The 21,737-nt window shown below is 38.5% G+C and overlaps 2 protein-coding genes and 1 pseudogene across 2 annotated transcripts; 1 reads left to right on the top strand and 2 right to left on the bottom strand.

The window, feature by feature from the left end:
* Positions 1-427: 427 nt before the first annotated feature.
* On the top strand, positions 428-7,315 carry LOC121743285 (annotated as a pseudogene).
* A 150-nt stretch (positions 7,316-7,465) lies between these two features.
* On the bottom strand, positions 7,466-9,268 carry LOC121743284 (phosphatidylinositol transfer protein 3-like). The gene is made up of 6 exons (XM_042136540.1): positions 9,062-9,268; positions 8,376-8,634; positions 8,261-8,297; positions 8,057-8,162; positions 7,851-7,961; positions 7,466-7,775 (listed from the first exon to the last, which is right to left on the bottom strand). The coding sequence occupies exons 1-6, from the start codon at positions 9,212-9,214 to the stop codon at positions 7,659-7,661; spliced, it is 783 nt and encodes a 260-aa protein (XP_041992474.1). The 5' UTR covers positions 9,215-9,268; the 3' UTR covers positions 7,466-7,658.
* Positions 9,269-19,295: 10,027 nt separating this feature from the next.
* Positions 19,296-21,737, bottom strand: LOC121745009 (vesicle-associated protein 4-2-like). The gene is made up of 7 exons (XM_042138748.1): positions 21,275-21,737; positions 20,608-20,678; positions 20,371-20,452; positions 20,132-20,250; positions 19,852-19,929; positions 19,645-19,764; positions 19,296-19,561 (listed from the first exon to the last, which is right to left on the bottom strand). The coding sequence occupies exons 1-7, from the start codon at positions 21,540-21,542 to the stop codon at positions 19,508-19,510; spliced, it is 792 nt and encodes a 263-aa protein (XP_041994682.1). The 5' UTR covers positions 21,543-21,737; the 3' UTR covers positions 19,296-19,507.

Below are 21,737 nucleotides of genomic sequence, written 5' to 3'. Positions count from 1 at the left end.
TATATATAGTGTTTCAAAAATTAAATAAAAATAAATAAAAAATCGGCTCGCCGATCAGGAGCCTGCAATGGCGGCCAGCTGATCGGCGAGCGCATCGGCCAGCTCCCGAAAATCGGCGTGCGCTCGCTGTTTTTCTCACCGATTTGCCGCTCGCCGGCTGCAATGGTTCGGCGAGCGGACCGGCCAGTGCCGGGAATCGGCTAGCCGGACCGCTCGCCGCCATTGTGGATGCTCTAAGACGGCTTTGGTTGATGCTATTTCTCACTAATTATTTATCGGTTCACTTCTTCCGACCGATTCCAGATTTGCCCCATTTGTTTTCCTCTACCGCTCTACCATTGACAACCTAGGTGCAAGCTCCATAATCCATCACAATTTCCGAATCGGTATCTTTGAAAGAAGTTGAAGATTTTTCAATTGATTGGAGATGTTGAGAGTAGCAGGGAGGAGACTGTCTTCTCTCTCATGGTTGTCTGCTCAGCCTTCCTCCGCCGCGCTCGCAACCAGTAATTCGTTCCCGGTCGCTGATACATCTTCCAACGGCTGAATCCCATCCGTTTCTTCACCCTCAAATTCATTTGCCTGCAACAACTCCTTTCCCAGTCTCATCCGAGGGGTTTTTTCTTTTTTTTTTGTGTTAGAATAGAGATATCATTCCGTGTTTGTACTGGACTTTTTTTTTTGTTCTGGGTTTGGGAGAGACACATGACTCTCATGCGTCTTATTGTTTTTTTAAATTTCACGGACGACGCATGAGCGTCATGCGTCTTAGGGAGAGACGCATGACGCTCATGCGTCTCTAACTTGCTTAAATCAGTGCTGGAGGCAGAATAGGCAGAATACGCGAGAGAAAGAGAATGAGACAAAACTTGGCGATTTCCTTGCGATTTCTTGGTGATTCCCTTCATATTTCGGTAAGTTTCCTTCAATCTTTCAACATTGCTCCCTTATTTGTTGTTTATTTGCATATTATTAGGGTTTTTGATAAATTTATTTTAAACTTACTAAATTAGGGTTTATTGAAAAAAATTGTCTTTAATTGTTGTTGGTTTGAATATATATTTTTGCAGAAATCATGCAAGTATTCGTGAGTTTATATTGGGGTGGTAGAATATTTTAACTTCCTCAAGTGTGCATTTGTTATGATCCTCCTCGTGCGAGAGCTTCCATCGTATTGAATTCATGTGTTTCATTATCTGAATTAGTTGCAATGATATGTGCTAAGATAAGAATAGATTCAACCAACATTTCATCGAAATATCTTGGAGGCATTGTTTCTTGGGTACCGGTACGAGTTATGTATGTACTGGGGTTGACATTGATGAAAGTGTGTTTTTTATGTTCAATGCGGCTCTAAATTCTACTCGGCATATTGAATTATTTGTTGAGTATTCGTCTATTGGAAATGCCTTCATCCCACCAATTGTTGATCATGGTGTTGGATCATCTACGAGGTTTGAACCTATGAGCATTGATTGCGGTATGAATGAGAATGTACAAGAGCATGCTGATGTTCATGTTGTACGAGGAGACCATGATCCACCATTGTCGTCATCAAACATTCAAGGGTTGACATGATAGTCACGCCCTGTGAAAACGCGACCCTCTGCCCTCAAGCCCCAAATGGCTTGCACATCTTCCAAGGTGATCGTCGCCTCACCGATCGGTAGATGGAAAGTGTGCGTCTCCGGCCTCCAACGCTCAATCAACGCCGTGATCAGCTTATTGTCGACCTTCATGGGCCTCCCACAATCCATCACGCCTTTGAAACCAAAGGCGTCAAGCCAATATCTAACATTCTCATGAATTTCGACGTCCCAAGTCTTACTTTCTGTCCTTCGGACTTTAAATACTTGTGTTGTGCCCTCTTTCATGTGTTTATTTGAAATGTGATGTTTCTGCATATTTAGCACGGACGGGTCTTCGGGTCCATATAATAATTGTCCGCTAGAACTTGAAGTCTCCATCAAATCTAAGTACATATTCACAAAACAACAATTACAAACTCACAATTACAACCAAAATCACAACACCAAGCATCTCAAACATATCATAAACTATACAATATCATGAATTTAACCAATAATATCCATTACCATTAACAAAACAACAAAACATCGGCTAAAAATTAAGCAATTTGTTGTAAACCATAATTTCCAAAATTGGGAGAAATCTAAACAAAATATGCACATTAACAATAAATAAGGGAGGAATGTTGAAAGATTGAAGGAAACTTACCGCAATACGAGGGGAAATCGTCGGATTAGCCGGAATTGCCAATGAAATATTGCCTAAATCGCCTAATTCGTCTTCTGTCGCGCCTGAATAAGGCTACTGCCTCTGTCTCGACTGATTTAATTCGAATTAGAGACGCATGAGCCTCATGCGTCTCTCCCTAAGACGCATGACGCTCATGCGTTGTCCGTGAAATTAAAAAAAAAACAAAGACGCCTGAGGGAGATGCGTCTCTCCCTAAGACGCATGACCCTCATGCGTCGTTGAAAAAAAACGAAAAAAAAGAGAGACGCATGACCCTCACGCGTCTCTATGAAAGACACATAATCGTCATGCGTCTCATTAAAAGGAGACGCATGAGGGTCATAAGTCTCTCCCAAACCCGAAATAAAAAAAAACTCCAGTACAAACGAGGAATGATAACTCTATTCTAGCACAAAAATAGAAAAAACCCCTCATCCGAGGTCTAGTGTTTTCTCTTTTTATAATTGTTTTGCACTTTATAATTATTCTATTCATCGCCCCCTTTTTAGCTTTTCCTTTTTTGGAGATCAGATTGTTGGCGAGATTAGACAATTGAACTTTTGTTTTTTTTTTATCGCCCCTCTCTTCAATTGAAACACTGGGCCAAATTCCACGAAAGTACCTCTGGGGAGTTAGTATCCGTCGTTTGTACCCGAAAAAAAAAATCCAGAGAGGGGAAAGATGCGAGAAGCTCACGCGTGTATCAATATTAAACACGCGTTTCGTTCATGCGTGTTTCAATTAAACACACAATTTGCTCATGCGTGTCTTAATTTATACACGCGAATTGCTCATGCGTGTTTCACTTGATACACGCGAATTGCTCACGCGTGTTTCACTTGATACACGCGAATTGCTCACGCGTGTTTCACTTGAATATTCTTATACGTCGACGTGTCTCCCTTGGATACAAAATCAGTCCAGAATGCGAAAACCATTGGAGGCTGCTTCTGCCTTCGTCGCCCCCTTCTTCCGACCCAGCAAAAATCGAACCCTAATCCGACATTTAGCTGCTCTCATTCCAATTTGAAGTGTTGTAGGTAACTTTCTACCCTTAGTTTCGATTATTATTGGTATATTTTTAGTTGGGTATAAGATTTAGGGTTCATGGTTTGAAATTTTTTTGTTGAATTTGGTTGAATTTAGAGTATATGATGTTTTGTCGTACTTATTTTGCAGGTTTGATGGTGTTTGTGAGTTTATATTGGGATGGGAAAATTATTCAGCTCCCAGGTTTGGGTGTTGCTTATGATCCCCCTCGTGCAAAATCATTTATTATATTGAATGAAAAGATATCTTATTATCAGCTAGTTTCAATGATATGTGAAAAATTGGAATTGATTTGGACTCACATATGATTGATTTAACATGGAGGCATCCTGTGGTTTTTAGTGGAGTGGTGAATTATATAGCTACACCAGTGGATGATAATTTGTTGGAGTATATGTTTGCTGAAAATCCACGTCAAATTGAACTTTTTATTGAATATACTCATGTGACTACTGCGTTGCAATTTGAACCACCTATCACTCAGCATGATGTTGGAACGTCTAGGAGAGATGATTATCATAGTTTTGATGTCGGGACATCTAGGAGGGATGATGAATATCATAGCACTGAATTCAACACATTTGGGAGGGAGGTTGATGAACAACTAGATGTACCAAATGTAACATGTGATGGTTATGATGGTTCAGATGGTTCTGATAATTGTGATGGTTCTGATAATTGTGATGATTCAGATGGTTCTGATAATTGTGCTGGTTTAGATGGTTCTGATTGTGATGGTTCCGATGGTTCTCAACCAAGTGATCTTGATTATAGTGCAGAATCATGTGAAGATTCTACAGACGACGAGACACTTGAAATGATGGTTGACAATTATGTACAACCAGCTGTTCGTGGAGAGCAACCTGTTCCCGACTATGTGCCTGAAGGGTTACCCTTTTTTCGATCATTACCATGTGAAGGCAGCCGAGGTTACGTTTCAGAAGACCATGGAGTGAGTGAAGAAGATATGTGGTATTGGGATGAGGATAATCCGAGACATATAGATGTGAGAACGAAATTTGATAGCAAATTGCAGTTGAAAACTGCTGTGACATTATGGCATGTGGGAACAGGTCGGATGTATGAGGTTATGGATAGTAAATCAAGAAGATGGCATGTGCTGATAATGCAATACTGAAGGATCTTCTGGTCCATATCGCGACATCCTAATATTCACAATTCAACACAACACCAAACATTCGAAACCAATTTCAATAATTCAACAAAAATTTGCCACCAATTTCAATAATTCACAAATTCATCATAATTAAACACAACATTCATCACAAATTCATCCCAATACCAAGCATTCGAAACCAATTTCAATAATTCAACAAAAAATTGCCACCAATTTCAATCACAAATTCGTCACAATTAATTCATCCCAACACCAAATATTTGAAACCAATTTCAATAATTCAACAAAAATTCGACACCAATTTCAATAATTCAACAAATTCATCACAATTCAACCAAAAATTCGAAATCATGAACCCTAATCTATAACCAACAAAAACTGAAATTAAGGGTAAAAACTTATCTAACAACACTTAAAAGAGGAATGAGAGCAGCTTGGTGTTGGTTTAACTCCAATTTTCGTCGGGTGGAGGCTGATTTCGCCGATTTTCGCGCCGAGAGGGGGAGACGGGGATCGCTGGAGTGAAGAAAGAGGGCTTCTGCCTCGTATTCTCATTCAAGGCAAACACGCGAGAGGGAGTAGCGTGTTTAAAAGAAACACGCGAGAGGCTAATGCGTGTTTACTAAACACGCGAGAGGCTATTGCGTATTTCCCATGATGGGAAATGTTTTTTTCCGGGTACAAATGGCGGATATCTTTCCCCATAACGTCCATTTGTGGAATTTAGCCTGAAACACTGCCTCTTTGAACACCATCTTTTAGTTGTAGGAGTATTATTATTGAATTGCTCCCCATTTTTTTTCTGTCCCAAGCTACTCAATTTAAGATTGGGATTCTATATAGGAGATATTCTTTATTTGTTTCAGCATATTAGTTTTGTCTTCATATTTTGCTTGAGACTAGTTATGGGAAATGCGCTGTGCATTTCAAATTTGTGCCATTCGTTTTCACTGGGATGATCAATCTTCTTTAGGGTCTTGTGGAACTGTTCTGTGGGGGAATAGCCCAACTTCCATAAAAACTCCTATGAAACAAATATGATTTTCAGACATTCCAGAGTAAAGAGAGTATTATAGTTGTTATGATCTTATAGATTGTTGAATAATAGCTGTATGTCAGGCAGAGAATGTACTTATTTAGTTAGTTTGACTTAAGAAGGTTAATATTGTTTTAAGGGATGTTTCGCTTGGATGTAGTGTTGGGGCTTTAACTTCCTGGATGTATGGTGTTCAACTTTTGCATTTTTAACTCCTATTTTTATTCTGAATATTGATATATGCAATCAGCTGTGACCTGGTGTTTTATTAGAAAGTTGTTTATTGGGTCTTATTCTTTTTTTTTCAATATCACCAACAGTAAATATTAATGTAAATGTTATTGTTTTAGAACTAAGGAACTCCATTCTCCACAATGACTTGGCTTTCAGCTTTCTGTTTCTGTTGAATGTAACTTTTTGTAAGTTTTTCATTGTTATTTTGTTGGGACACTCTATACACGGTTGGCATTTGGAACATTAAATCTACATGCATTTCACTGATTCGATAAATAGTAAACTCTTCGGGTTTGTCATGTATTCTGATTTTACTTGAGAAGAAACGGAGCTGCCATATATCTTCATTCACATTATTATTTTCACTGCCATTAATTCATCATTTTATTATTCACTTCGTTATCTCTGTGTTTATAACATACTTCCTCTTCTGATTAGATACTTAGTATCCAAGTTTATTTATTTCATGTAATTTTTAACTCCATGGGTAGCTTAACTAAATGCATTAGCTAGCTGCATCTTGTCAGATGTTAGTATGATTTGGTTCCATATAATTGCTACATAGTGAATGTGCCTCGTAAGTCAGTCAATTATTTTTGTTCACGTTATCTTGAATGCACATCTAGCTTGGCTCCTAATCTCCTCATTGTGTGTTGATTGTCATTTCCCCATTGTTTTTTTAGCAGGTCCTCTAAAATCGATTTTGGTCTGCTACATATGCTCACAATATATGAACCTTTTGGTAAACTTTTGCAGGCTTTGCTTCTAATGCTATTGCTCCAGGACAAGATTCTGGTCTGGTTTCAGATCTGCCTACTGTGGCAGCTATTAAAAATCCTAGCTCAAAGATTGTCTATGATGAGCACAACCATGAGAGATACCCACCAGGTGATCCTAGCAAACGTGCCTTTGCGTATTTTGTTTTAACAGGAGGGAGGTTTGTTTACGCATCACTGGCCCGTCTCTTGGTACTCAAATTTGTTTTGAGCATGTCTGCCAGTAAAGATGTCCTTGCTCTTGCTTCTCTGGAAGTTGATCTATCCAGCATTGCACCTGGGACAACTGTTACTGTGAAGTGGAGAGGAAAGCCAGTTTTCATTAGGCGCCGTACTGAAGATGATATCAAACAGTGTTGACCTCGGCTCCCTTCGTGATCCACAGGAGGATGCTGTTAGGGTAAAGAATCCGGAATGGCTTGTTGTTATTGGGGTGTGCACCCATCTTGGTTGCATTCCTTTACCAAATGCTGGTGACTATGGAGGTTGGTTCTGCCCGTGCCATGGATCTCATTATGACATATCTGGTAGGATCCGTAAAGGTCCCGCACCATACAACCTAGAGGTCCCCATATATTCCTTCATGTACGAGAACAAGTTACTGATTGGATGAGAAGTAACTTTCTTTTTTGATTTCCTGCACAAGAGCCAGAACCTTGAAGATTCTATTATCTTTTTATGCTCGTTCATAAGTTGTAATTTGTTGCTAACGCTGACTCGTCGTGCTTCATTCGAATAATTCTGGTAACTTTTTCTTTCATCCACCTATAAAGATTTGGTTTCTAAGATTATGATCTTCAGAAATAAGCTATGCTGAGGTGATCTGTGAACTGTGTACTATGGCACATTGGCATTAGAAACTCTGTTGATCCTTTGATAATGTTCCCTATCAGTAACCATGGAATCAATCGGTGAGGTTGCAGAGGTGCTGAAAACTATCTCTACTTATAGTGTGGAAGTGCAGCTGTGACATGTTTTTGAACTCGAATGTAATTACGAAATAGATCCTTACAGATTTTGTAAGTATGTTCTTATGCTGTAAAATTATCCTAAACTTGAGAACTGTGTATGAATATGGAAGGCAATGTGGCGTAATTGATATAGAACCACAAGCATAGTAGCAAAAGAATATATGTGAATTAGCAGCCTCTCATCTCGATCCGTATCAGCAGTCCTGAATGGGTACTAACTTCAGGGGCCCTCCGACAGAATCGGGAAGCTGATCCTCATCAATATCTTGGAGCAGAGTAGGTCTTAGTTTTTTGTCCTCCACGAAAACAATCTGAAAAAAAATACAACTCAAGTTACGGAGGGTCTTTGGAAGTGAAATGTAAGTGGAATTTGGTAAGATAGCCACCCTTCTCTTTGTGTTTTTGTCAATAAATGGGTAAACCATCTTCCATGCAGTCATGAATATGTAGGGCGCGTTGATGATCAACAACTTGCCCAGCCTCTCCGGGTAGCAATCCTGTCACAAATTCAAGTCTTGTGTTTGTGTCACTGCAAATTTTTAACATAAAAACATTTCAACTACACAATGCTTATAAGGGAGAGAGGTCATACTTGCAGAATAGTTAAAGCAGCAAGATATCCGCGAATGTCGCTGTTTGCATAGCCCCATCCATGTAGATCAGCAATGGTAGTGAACTTCTCATGTCCGTTTGGCATTCTGAAATATAGTGTGTAAGAATAAGACATAGTTTGCTTGCTATTAAGATATGCAGGTTTTAGTAAAAGAACAAAGATTTGAGTATATATAAAACCAACCTGCTACATATTTTCTCAAGAATGTAAATGACAAATCCTGCAGGAAATATGGAAAAAATAGTTATGCAAACATGATACGATTGTCAAAAGGAAGAAAACTAGATTAGTGGGTTACGCTTGATCTCTTCCACGGTAGTGGATGCAGGCTTGTGGCGGGCTGCGAAAACGAGCATGATGGGGCGTCCGGCCTTGTCATGACCTTGCACAAATAACTTATTCTGGGCCAGTTCATTAGTGATTTCGGATGGAGATATGAAGCCATTTGGAATAGATTCTCTCCTCCATTTCAAGTACTTTAGAAACATGGCTGACGCCTTGTCAACATCGAGATCACGAGCCCGAAGAAACCTACGGATCATCAAGTCATCCACATCCTGCAAGACCCCAAAAAACATAATCTCAGGAACACTACTAGACTTGAAATTTGAAAAATATACTACTCAAATTCAGTGATACAAACGCATTAGTTAGATACATTGAGCATGAAATCTATATTAATCACCATTTGGATTCATATTTGATATTTCCCTCTCAACGGAAAAGATGGAAGTCAGAATTATTTTAGCCACTAATGCACTTAGAAAGGCATCATATATCTAATTAGATCGTTACATCTTTTTGATCACTCTGATTCTTCAAAGGCCAATAACTACAATGTCTACTTCTCCAATTTTCCGATCGACGTTGACAAATTTACCGAATTATACTAGTCAGATCAACACATTATTTTGCTATCAAAATTAAATTGAATATAGAAGTAAAGAAACAGATGAAATAAAATAAAAACGTGATTGAGGTGACCTTAGCAGAGGGATCTTGTTGAAGAACAAGAGCTTTCGCAGTTAGAATTCTAGTCCGCTCAATTTCTTCTCTATTCTGTGAGTCGAGGTCACCATGTTTTGCATCTTCGGAGACTGTGAGAGACTGAAACTTCTGCCGCAGATACGAAGTCATATGCCCTTGTGTTGTGCTGGTCTGATTTTCTCTCACAACCTGCAATCAAGAGAGAGAGAGAGAGGATGCCGGGGATGGAGCACGAGTTATATAGATAAACTCTACGACGTTGACGTGTATTATTATAATGAATGCAATCAATCTCTAATATTGTATTTTGACTATTGACAGATTCGCGAATATATGTACCATTTTATTTTTATTTTCACTTTGTTTTCTTTAGATTTTAAGTTAGAAACGATTATAAAAGCATTTCTAGCCATTTTAGATAATTAAATAAAACTAAAACCCATTTTAGAGTCTAATTATATATTCTACTTAAATTACACCACTAATACTATACATAATATAATAAGATATATTCATTAATATAAAATTCACATAATTTTGAAAAAAATTATAGTATATGATTTGAATCAAGTTAATAGTATGTAAAATCGTGTAATATGGGCTAATCCCCTAATAAATAACTAACCTAATATTAATAGAATTAGTTAGGTTATTAATAGTATTTCTTTTCTTCTTCCTTCCATGGCCGTCTGCATTCTTTCGCTGTAAGATTTTTCAATGCTTTTTTTTGTATTTTTATTTCTTTTCATTCTCTTTTCCTATTTTAATAAATATATAATGATTTGGGCTTGATTGTAATAAATTATAATTTGAAAAATAATTTATGATTGTTCTAATGTAAATCTAAATACTCCATATTTTATCAACAAATATAATATTTGAGCATGCCTCCCATTTCTAATTTGTACTACAAACAAAATTAAGGTCAAAGTCTAGGTGGTACGTGTAGCCATAAAATTTAATGTGCCATTCATTCTTTTCACATACTCGTTTACACCAATATTAATTAATTTCATACTCCTATTTGATTTTATCATTAATTGCTTATTCGGTTATACTGTAATAATTATACTGACAAGGGGTTTGGTTCCGTATAGCATCTAATCATATTTGTCGATAATATCATAATATTTGTTTTTAAATAATGTCACAACTTTTATTTTTGTCTAATTTATCCATAATGTTGAATACGGAGTACTAGTTTTTTTATGGTATTTTTCTAATGTAGTATATTAAATATAATTAATTTACAAATTATATAAAAAACAATTATTTAAATACGGTGCCAATTATCTACAAATTACAACTAATATATTGTAAATTCTAAAATAATACTATAATAATGAATAATTAACTAAAATATGAATATTCCCTAGCATATTTTTGGCCCTAGAAAGTGAGTTATCTGGGCCCAACGTTACATGTTGTAAAGCCATCCAAATCCGTGTTTCAGTACCGTCTCTTAACTGTCTCATCTCTTCACTATTCACGGGCTCCACTACATTTTTTACCACATCTCTTAACTAACAGACAGCACATGCATCCCTCCATCTCTTAACCATCTCATCCCTAAACTATTCATTCAATTTTATTTTTTATTTTTATTTTCCACAAATTCAATTAATAAAAACACACCTCATTAAATAAAAGAAAATTACAATTTAAAATCCTAAAAAAACAAAAAAAACACATACTTAAAATCCTAAAAAAATAAAAAAGGCATAATTTAAAATACTAGAAATTAAAATACTAAAAAATGGTGGGAGAATTGTGTGTGTAGTGTTATTTATAAATGAATGTGGGAAAAAAAGAAAAAAAAATAACGGTAAAAAAATAACTGCCGAAAAAAAACGGTCGATTTTTTTTAATTATTCAAATTAAAAAAAATTAATTAAAAATAGCCTAAATCGACGCCCACTCGCACAGCCGGCGAGTGGGCGTCACGCACCAACCGCTGCTCGACATGTGGCCGACGTACGTGGCGAGACAGCCTGCGTCCCGCCCCTCCCCCACGAGCTACGCGACGAGACGGCGCATTGATGTGTATTTTTCGAGCTTTTATATCAATGAACTAATAACACCCAAGTAAATCAAATAGCTCTAAATTTACAACCTTTCTGCAAGAGTACAGATGTAGTTGTAGTAAAAGAGTGTCGAACCACAGGGAGACGTATGATTATTTAACAAGGTTTGACAAGATTCATAAACAATTTAAAAACTAAAATACGAAAATAGAGATACTCAAGAGATAAAGAACAATTGCTCCTAACAACATTTGGACGAATCACTATTGTATTGATTCTATATTCAAGTTCATAAGCGCTATTGAGAACGATGATCAATTTTACACTCTAAAAGTACTGAACATACTTAAAGAATTATAGTACTAGTGCTAGCTGAACACATAGCCAAAAGTACCTACTCAGTAGACTATCATTCCCGCGGAAGCGCAGTAAATACTAGACTAACTTCTCAAAGCCAACAAATATTATGGTTGGCTGAACACTTAACACATAACTTCTTCTCACCAAACTAAACTCCCACGGAAGCGTAGTAAGTATTAATTCAACTTTGAAGACTTTTTACACCAATATTCACTTATACATTTTTCTCTGAATAAGGTAAAATTCCATAAGTTTTTCATCTATGTATCATCCAATTTCCAAGTTGAAGAGACATTAGAAAGAGGCAAATAAAATACTACATTAGATGCATCAAAACATAGCATATATAAAATGCAAACCATAGACGAAAACCGAAGCGAATGATTAAATATAAAATCTCTACAATCAATTCATCCTACTAGTGTTAGGAGCAATGAAGACAAACTAGCCACACATGCTAAAGAAGAAAAACCGTAGACTAATGGTGTTCCCCGATAGCCAGCGGTAGTCCGTCTCCGAGATGATGAAGATTGGATCCGGATCCTCCTCTCTTCTTCCTCTTCTTCTCCCTTCTTTTCTCTCCCATCTCGTCCAAAAACGTCACACCCTCTTTTCTTCTTTCCAGCCGAACTGCTCCAGTAACTGCCAATTTGCAGTTGGAGTTCCAAACGCCCGACGGGGCGAATTGCTTCTGGGTACTCGTACGAATTTCACTCGATCGGGTGTTGCTTCTGAATTTCTCATGCCTTACGAAAAACACCGGACCGGGCGTTTCGAAACATGAAATCGCCCGACCGGGCGAAGCTTCTGGACTCCGCATGCTTTACAAATTTCACCCTGCCGGGTGTTTTATTGGAGCGAAATCACCCGATCGGGTGTTAGTTCTGGAATCCTCAAGGAGCATTGAGCGTGCACTTCTGGCAAACCTCCAACTTTTTACATCCTAAACTTCAATGAAAACACGATTTGATGAGTCGTAATTTACATACAAATGTATAGTCTTAGGGGAAAAAATATAGGAAATATGCTTCGCATCACGCATCCGCAGCGGTGTCTCGCTGCGGTCCCGGTCTCGTCCCGCTACGGTCTCGTCTCGCCGGGACGAGACCGGGACCGCAGCGAGACGCCGCTACGGATGCCCTAAATTTCTAAATGCGATGCACAATTTTGGCCATGTATATAGATGTGAGTATATGGTATGTGGCGGTTTCTATGAGAATTTTTTTAAAATAAAAATTTTGAGAATTGAAAATTATACTATTAATTTGTTGATATATTGATACTATTATAAAACAGCAGTTCCTAATATTGAGTTGAGAATTTATATATTCATAAATTTTTGCATCTCTGCAATTGCCTCAAATTTTTGCATCTCATGAAATTTGAAAACCGATCTCTGAATCGAATGAATCAAAGCAAACTGAATTAAAGAATCGGACTTTAATCCATATAGGGGTGAGCAAAAAAACCGGAAACCGAATATCCGAACCGAACCAAATCGAAATTTTGAAATTCGGTTCGGTTTTTTTGGTTTTTCGGTTCGGTTCGGTTTTAAAAATAAAAAATTTCAGTTTTTCGGTTCGGTTCGGTTCGGACGAAGAAAAAAACCGAAAAACCGAAAAACCAAATTATATATATATTCTATTAATTTAATATATTATATTATATATAATATATATATTCTTTTAATATACTCTACTATATAATATATATTATATGTATTATTAATTTTATATTAAATATAAATATTCTATTAGTATATATTCAGGTTTTATTCGGGTTTTTTGGTTTTATTCGGGTTTTATTCGGGTTTTTTTCGGGTTTTTTGGTTTTATTCGGGTTTTTCGGTTTTTTAAGTTCGGTTTTCGGTTTTTCGATTTCGATTTTTCAGTTTTTCGGGTTCGGTTCGGTTTGGATTTTGAACTAAATTCGGTTTTTCGGTTTTGGTTTGGTTTTGGCAAAAAATGGAACCGAAACCCGAATGCACACCCCTGAATCCATAGAATCAAATTAAAACTCATCTGTGGTGTTAATCGGGGTTGTTTCGGGGGTGGAAACGGAGCTGCCGAAGACGACGGACAACTCCGATAGCGTCGACTGATCAGGAAACGGCGACAGTTGCTGGATAGGCAGCAAATCGGCGGCGGATGAACGGACTCCGACGGGTTTGAGGATTTCTCAATGTTTTAAATCCCAATGTTTTAAAAATCGGACCGGACCGGCCTGTTCGACCGGTCGGACCGCGAACCAGTAGGTAGTCCGGTCCTGTTCACCCCTATAAACCACCACTGCATTGAACCGCCGTGAACCGATCGGACCGGCTGGACCGTGAACCGAAAACCGATTTTCTATTTTTTTCAAAATTTTTTAAAATTTGTTGTTGGTAGAGGTTGAACTCATGACCTCTCTTCTAGTAAAGAAGACCTCTACCACTCCACCACATGGGCTCATTGAACAATTTGAACATTAAATATTTTTATACATTAACCATTAATTTTATCTACAAAAACTAATAATTCATTTTAATTTTATTAATCTTTAATATAGTTGTTAATTATAATATATATAATTATCATCCTTTATATTTTAATGATGCTCTACTTACCACCTATATTATTATTAGTACCATATAAGATTCATTATTTACTATAAATAAATTTTTTATATTACATACTTAATTTATATACCCTAGCTATTGACATTAATGAATAATCTTATCTAAACTAATTAATAAGTACTTAATTCGTATTTAATTATATATTATTTTACGAAATAAATTTTCTTAAATTAATATAAACATTATCTATTTTAATACATGAAATATTAAATTTTTTATCTAGACTAACTTATATTAAATATATATATATCTGAATATATTTACTAAATTTTAATATTATTTATATTTATACATCACTAATTATCTATAAGGTTTAATGTTTTGTGATATGTTATTAATTGTAAATCATTTACTAAATCTAATATATTTTTATATATATTTGCAACAGTAAAACGGTTAGACCGGTGGTTGGACCGGTTGAACCGTGAACCAGTAACGTCGCCGGTTCGCTTGCCGGTCTGGTTTTTAAAACATTGGTAAATCTCCAATTCTGAGTGTTGCAAATTTGAGAGAATTTAGGTGTGTTCTTTGAAGAGCTTTGAACGAAAGTGTGAGAGAGAGATAGCCGACGGCTTTAGAGCATCCACAACGGTGGTGGCCCAACCCGCGTCTGTCCGCGCCGCTGGCACGGACGTGTCTCGCCGCCGCTGCGCTCGCGCCGCTGGCACGACGAGCAGGACACGTGGCACGCGGCGATTGGGCAACGGCATAGCCGTTGCCTTTGATTTTTTTTATTAAAAATTGGTTGCTAAACTCAAGGGGAACTCGCCATGGCTAGCAGACTTCACCGTCTCACATCCTTCGCCCCCAACTCAGTCGGCGTGGCTCTGATCTGGTCTATCACATCGAGAGGTACGCCAAACCTGAAAGATAAACTATGCAGCATTTCCTCATCCCATGCATGCTCATGCCAATATGATGTAACGGCCAGAGATTGAGGAGGATCATTTCCCAGGACGCACAGACTCCGAATGGGGCTAGCTCCTGGCCAGACGTCATCCCAGAAGCTGATCTTCCCATCACCCAAGGACCAACGAATATACTCATGCATGTATGACCAAATACGACGCAAACGACGCCAAGTAGGATTATCATGCGACCAACAAGGGGATGTATGCAAATGACAAAGAAGGATACTGTATTTCTGGGTCATGAACTGGGCCCATAGAGAGTCCTGAGCTGAGGGACGGATAAAAGATGGAGGGTTGCAGGTTCCGTCCTTTTACATACCTTGGGGTCCCGATTTTCCGAGGAGTGAGGAGGGCAGACCATTTGTTGCCCCTTAGGCAGAGACTGATGGACAGGATCCACAGCTGGTCCCACCGACACCTTACAATTCTCATACTCCTTAGGGCATCTCCAGTGGCTTTCGCCCAGCAATAGCCCAGCCACAAACTCCTCCTGCCACATCATCAGCACTAAAAATCCTCTTGCCACATCATCAGGACAAACAAATAGCCCAACAATAGCCCAACAATAGCCTAGCCACATCTCCCCTAATTATATAAAACAAATAATTGACAATCACACAAAATACGGAATTAAATGTACGACACAGATACGGGAAAATTCAATAATATTATTTAAATTAAAAAAAGTATAATAAAAAATATATTAATTTAAAAAAATTACATTAAAAAAATATATTAATTTAAAAAAATTACATTATTTAAAAAAAAACACGACCTCCGCCTCACTCCTCGTCTCCGTCGCCCCCCTCGCCACCACCACCGCCGCCTCCGTATCCGCCGGAACCCCCCGGTGCCCCCCGGTCTTCAAATCGTCACGCATGCTCACGAGCATTGCGTGAAGAAAACGGTTCTCCTCGGGGTCCGTCGCCGTTTGTCATTCGGCTAACGTCTTGGCCATCTGAGCGCGCGTTTGTTGACGCGTGAAGAATTTGAGATCCTCTGTCGACTGGCCAAGGGGGGATGCCGACTGTACCTCCTGGGACCCCCCGGCGCCCCGCCTCCCGTTGAGCCCGCCTTTGACCAACCGGGCGAGTTCGGCGAGTGAACGATGGCGGGGACGGGAGCTCCTCCGCATCCTCGGGGAGGTCGTGGGAACCGCCGCTGCTGCCGCTGTAATCACTGGTATAGTTCAGTCGTTGCTTCTTCGGCCAGCCAACGTCGACACCTGCCCGGAACTTCTCGGAGTCGTTCAGCACCTCGTAGCAGTTCCAGTAGGTGAACTCCTTATACAACCCGGGCTGGGGGAAGGCTTTCTCCGCTATCCTCCTGCAGTCATCCTCCGTTTGGCCACTGCTCTGCATGCGGAGGGTGTTGGCGTACAAGCCCAAAAATCGGGAGACCCCAGCCCTGATTCGGTCCCAACCCTTCCGGCACTACTGCCCGGTGCGCGGCCTCCCATCCGGGCAAAATCTCATGTAGGCTGCAGTAATTTTGGCCCACATGTTGACGATCCTCTGATTGTTCGAAGTCAGAGGATCATCACAGACACTCACCCACGCCTTGGAAAGCGCGATGTTCTCCGCGTCCGTCCACTTCCTCCGCACCGAGGGGTCGTCCTCAACCGGCTGCGACGACTGGCTAACCCTCTTGTCCTTCCCCTTGCCCTTCTTCTTTGCGGGGCCTCGACCCCGCCCTATTCCCCCCGTTTGAACGGGAGTTTCCTGAACACCGAGAAGATCAAACCCCAACTCCTCTAAGGAGAAAGTCTCATATTGCGTGAACTGCGCCTCCGTTAGGGTCGATGTGTGCGAAGAATTAGTTGAAAAATCAAAACTGGGGCGATAGACGTTCCCCCCCCCCCCCCGGCGTCCCCTGCGTCGCCGGTACCCCCCGCGGCGTCCCCTGCGTCGCCGGTACCCCTCCCGGCATCATCTGCATCCCGGGACCCCACCCCGGCATCATCTGCATCTCGGGGTGTCCACCCCGGCATACTCCCCCCGAGTGCCATCCCGGGCATCATCTGCTGCCACGGGTACATGTTGTAGTACCCGGGCAACGGACCCCATCCACCTCCCACGGGTACCGGGGGAGTTTGAGACCCGCTCGTCACTGGAGTATCTTCGTTGTTGTTCTCCATTTCGCGTTATTGATCTTGTACAGAAATTAAGATAGAGAGAGTACTCGTTAAAACACGTGGTGTGAATGAAAATGACGTGCAAATCGCGTATATATAGTGTTTCGAAAATTTAAAAAAAATTAAATTAAATTCGCTCGCCGAACGCTCCCCGCTCTTGAGCCTGCAATGGCGGCAAGCAGACCGGCGAGCACTCGTGAATCGGCTAGCGCTAGCCGATTTTTCGCCGAAATGACGCTCGCCGGTTCCAATGGTTCGGCGAGCGGACCAGCAAGCGCCGGAAATCGGCTAGCCGGCCCGCTCGCCGCCATTGAAGATGCTCTTATATTTGTTGTTAATTATGTAGCGGCAGATGACTATTTCTATCACTGTTATGATTCCTGTTTAGAGATTTGACCCTTTTTGACTGAACACTAGTGCAATGACTATTGTGCTAATGAATTTTGTGGACGTTGGAAATCGCCACCATCTTACAAATCATGGTGGTCAAAGGCTCACAAACCACTGATGTAATGATTTATGACAAAAACTTATGTGAGGCATGCTTATGATGAAATATTCTGACACTTTAGAATGTCATAATATTTATTTTACTTATTAATTACATTTTAGGTGTCCTACTAAGTATTACTATATATTATCTGTTGTAATACTCCCTCCGTCCCAAGTTACTTGAGATGTTTCTTTTCAACACGAGATTTAAGAAAATTGTGTTTAATGAGTTAAATAAAGTAAAATAAAATAGAAGGGAGAATAAAGTAAGAGAAAAAGTAAAGAGAGAGAAAAAATAAAGTATGTGTGATTATATGTTTTATTTTTAGCCAAAAAAGATAAATGACTCAAGTAACTTGGGACAACCCAAGAAGGAATACGACTCGAGTAACTTGTGACGGAGGGAGTAATTTAAAATAACTTAAAAGATCTATTGTGTTCACTTTTATAGATATTGATGACCTTCAACCTATTGATTATCATAATAATTTTAAATAACTTAAAAGATCTGTCGGTTAGCCATCTCTCTTCTTCATGCAACAAATGCTAATCAACATAAAAACAGGAAGAGTCAATTCAATCCAAGGTTCTCTTTGGCGAAAATCAAATCTCTAGAAATAATAATGCACAAAACAACTTTTATTAATCAAAATTCCAAAAAATGTAAAAATAAATAAACGAAGAAAAAGGTCTGTTTTGCTGATTAATATGAAGGTTTGATTTGAAGATTCTGTTGCCTGAATTTTAATTTTGTAAGCTTTGCTAAATATGATTTGTTTTCACACAGATTATACGATAACACCACACGAAATGAATTAAATTGAAATGTCATTCACTAAATAGAGATTTGTTTTCAATTAGGATTTTATATTTAAATATAAATTTGCGTGTGTATGATGGATGTTATAGTGATAATAATCTAACTGTAAAGATTTAAATGAATGCAAGATTATCAATTTGATAATATTAGTATACTATTATAGTGATATAGATAATTAAACTACTCCATAACTTATATTTTCTATCATTTATTGGACAATTATTATATTGATGTGTCCATGTAAATGTTGTTTTATACTAATAATTTATTTTTATTATAATTCTAATCTTTCTAAAATTGACATAGATACTATTTGTCACAAACAAGATTAATGTATGGTATTATTTGTAATTTACTCAATTTATCGTTATTTTGTTCAAAGCTAAATTGTTAATGACATATAGTTATTACTTAATTTTTAAAATATTTAAGTAATTTCTGTGCGGCTGCACGGGTGTTACACTAGTTTTGAATAGAATGAGAGTATACGCATATTTACTTAGGAACTATGTCAATTGTTTTCAGCACATATATTCACACAAAAGATTTTGGCTAGATTCACGTATGGTTTGAGTGCACTCATGAAATTAAACTCAAATTCGATTTAATATATAAGAAAATTTAGCAACATTCAAGATTAGAATAACATTCTTAAATTTGTAGTATTGTTTGATTTGACACAAATTTTAAGAAGTATAATGAAAAAACTAGTTAAACGTGGTTTCTATTTTTATATATTAATTTTATAAAAGAAAAATGAGACCAATTAATTGGGGACGGACCGAGGAAGTATTTGTCAAGAAAGCAAGGTTACTACATACTCCATATTAACTTGATTCCTTTACCAATTGAATATTTGGAGACTGAAAACGATTTTAGATCCACACAAGCTTTTTTAAGTTGAGAAACAACTGCAGATGTATATGCCAACAAGCCAAATAATACTCAAATTCAATTGCAACCGCCATATCACTCCTAGTCAATACCTTTGGCGGGACAGAGCTTTCACAATTATGGAATAACTAAATACACTCATGCAAGTACAACGCAGTAAAAAAATTTATCCGATCGGGCACACAAGACTTTCAGGAAGAGACTTCCACTTGCTGTCGAGCCAGGTATTGTTCTCGTCTTTCTTTCTGCATAGAGGAAGAAGATATAGTTCAGTCGAAAATGACACGAGACCACTTTGTACAAGCAATTTTAAGGTGACATGGCTCACCCATTCGTCAATCACAAGTCCTTCTCCAACAAACTTTGGCCCTGTGTCCTCTGAGGGCTTCTTCCGAGCCTCAAGTTCAGCCTCAGCTTCAGCTAATTGCCGCTTTAGTTTCTCGAGAGCCTTCAAGTATAATGCAAAACTCAACAGCATTGCTGATTATATCAATTTGTATATTAGATACACATGATTAACAACATAATAACTTACAGGACTGGGGCGTTCAACATCCAGAAAAACTACCCGAAGTATCTGCTCGACAGCTACTTGATCCTTGTGCTCATCAAACTGTGTTGAAACAAAATCAGAACATCATAGTGCGTACATAGAGTTGAGTGAGACTTCATTCAACAAAACAAACAACTCCAGAAAGTTGACTGGTGCACATGTGTTTCTTTGCAAGGTATATTAGAAACAAACAACTACCAGTTTTCAAATGAGGGTTTCCATTGCAAGCAGTTTTATGGATGAAAAAGAGGTAGTGACAAACCAATTCTGGCACATAGTCCATTTCTTCCTTCACTTTTAGGCTCATTATTTTGAACTTCACCCTGCTTTTCTGATCCATAGGCTTTTCATTGTTCTCTGGAACCTCTACAAACTTGAAGACTGATTGAAACAACCAACACCAAGAATGAAAGGGTTATAAGGCTAAAAACATCAAATAATGTATGGACATATGCATATATACACTTGCTTTGGCCGGGGGAGGGGGTTCAAGAAGAATACCGGTTGCTATTATACTCTCGCCGGGAACAAGAATGGCCCCAGGAGGACGCATGAAACAGCTCTTTGGTTCTGTGGTTTGGAACTAAACGACCAAATATAAAAAACTCTCAGAACAAACAATCATGCAGAGTATTTTTCATATGATCATTAGTTCTCCAAAAAAAGAAAACTTAAGATTTACAAACGTCACACAAAGTACAAGCAGGTAAGTAAGATATGAATAAATGCAAGAAGTACCTTGAATGCTACAAGAGACTTGCTTGTATTCTTTATTTTGATAGCACTTCGAACTTGCTTACCAGGCTCATCTGAGTGGAGTACAAAAATAAGTAAACAAATAAAAACAGTGCAATCTCAAACCTCGAAATTTAAAGATTAGTTAGAATTTGCTCTTGACATTTACCTGCAAACAACTCACATTCATGTCAGTTACTGATGATTAAGGTAATTCTAAAATTGACACCATAAAAGGAAAACCACCCAAAGAAATGCTTAGGCTTAGACCTTTCTGCATTGGTAAACAATGGAAAGTCCAATATATGAATGTAAACACACTTGATCTTCTCTCCTAATAAGCTTAGCACTAAACCCCCCATCAAATCTAATGTAGGAAATACTAATAAAGGACAATTACCAATTCAAGTCAAATTAACCCTAATCTAGTTTAATTTTCCAAAGGCCCTAACAAATTACTTTCATCCAATATAATACATACAGTGTAACACATCAAGATAACTAGAAAATCCAAAAAGAAGATGACAGTTTAAAGCAATCTACAAATGATAAGTGTTAGATCAAGTTTAACTAAATCAGGAAAAAGGATAAGAAGCTCTGTTTCAACAACAGATATTATCAGCAGTCAAATCCAATAGAGTGAAGGGGAATAGGAGAGAGGAGAGCATACATGGAAAATAGAGCTTATTGGATGGATCGAGCTTCAGACGGCGGCGCGTTGGGAGCAGAGATCTAGCCACCGACGAAACCGAGCTACCAGCCGCAGCGTGAGCACCCGATCCCTCCATCTGAGAATGAGCAGCGTTGCTGCCGTGGCCGTAATTATGTTGATAATGAACGAAATCGGAGGAAGAAGACGACGCCGGCTGCGAGTTTCGAAAGGGCATTTTGAATAGCCCCCAAACTTTTCCGTCAGATTTATCGTCCGCAGTTGGCATCCGTCGCCGGTCACCTAAACGACGTCGCAGTGGAAGGGGGTTTTGATTTGGGTTTCAAGCTCAGGAGAGTGCGACTTTAGAAAAGTTCTTCGTTGGTGCGGTATGAGCTTATCATTTTTAACTGGCGTTTGTACTTTTCTTTTTTTTTTTTTAATTTCTTTTTTTTTTCTGTGTCGCCTATTGCTTTCAGTTGAG

The sequence above is a fragment of the Salvia splendens genome, chromosome 8, assembly GCF_004379255.2.
Source record: "Salvia splendens isolate huo1 chromosome 8, SspV2, whole genome shotgun sequence".
In the NCBI taxonomy this organism is placed as follows: Eukaryota; Viridiplantae; Streptophyta; class Magnoliopsida; order Lamiales; family Lamiaceae; genus Salvia; species Salvia splendens.
This window is presented reverse-complemented; position numbering and strand designations above follow the sequence as displayed.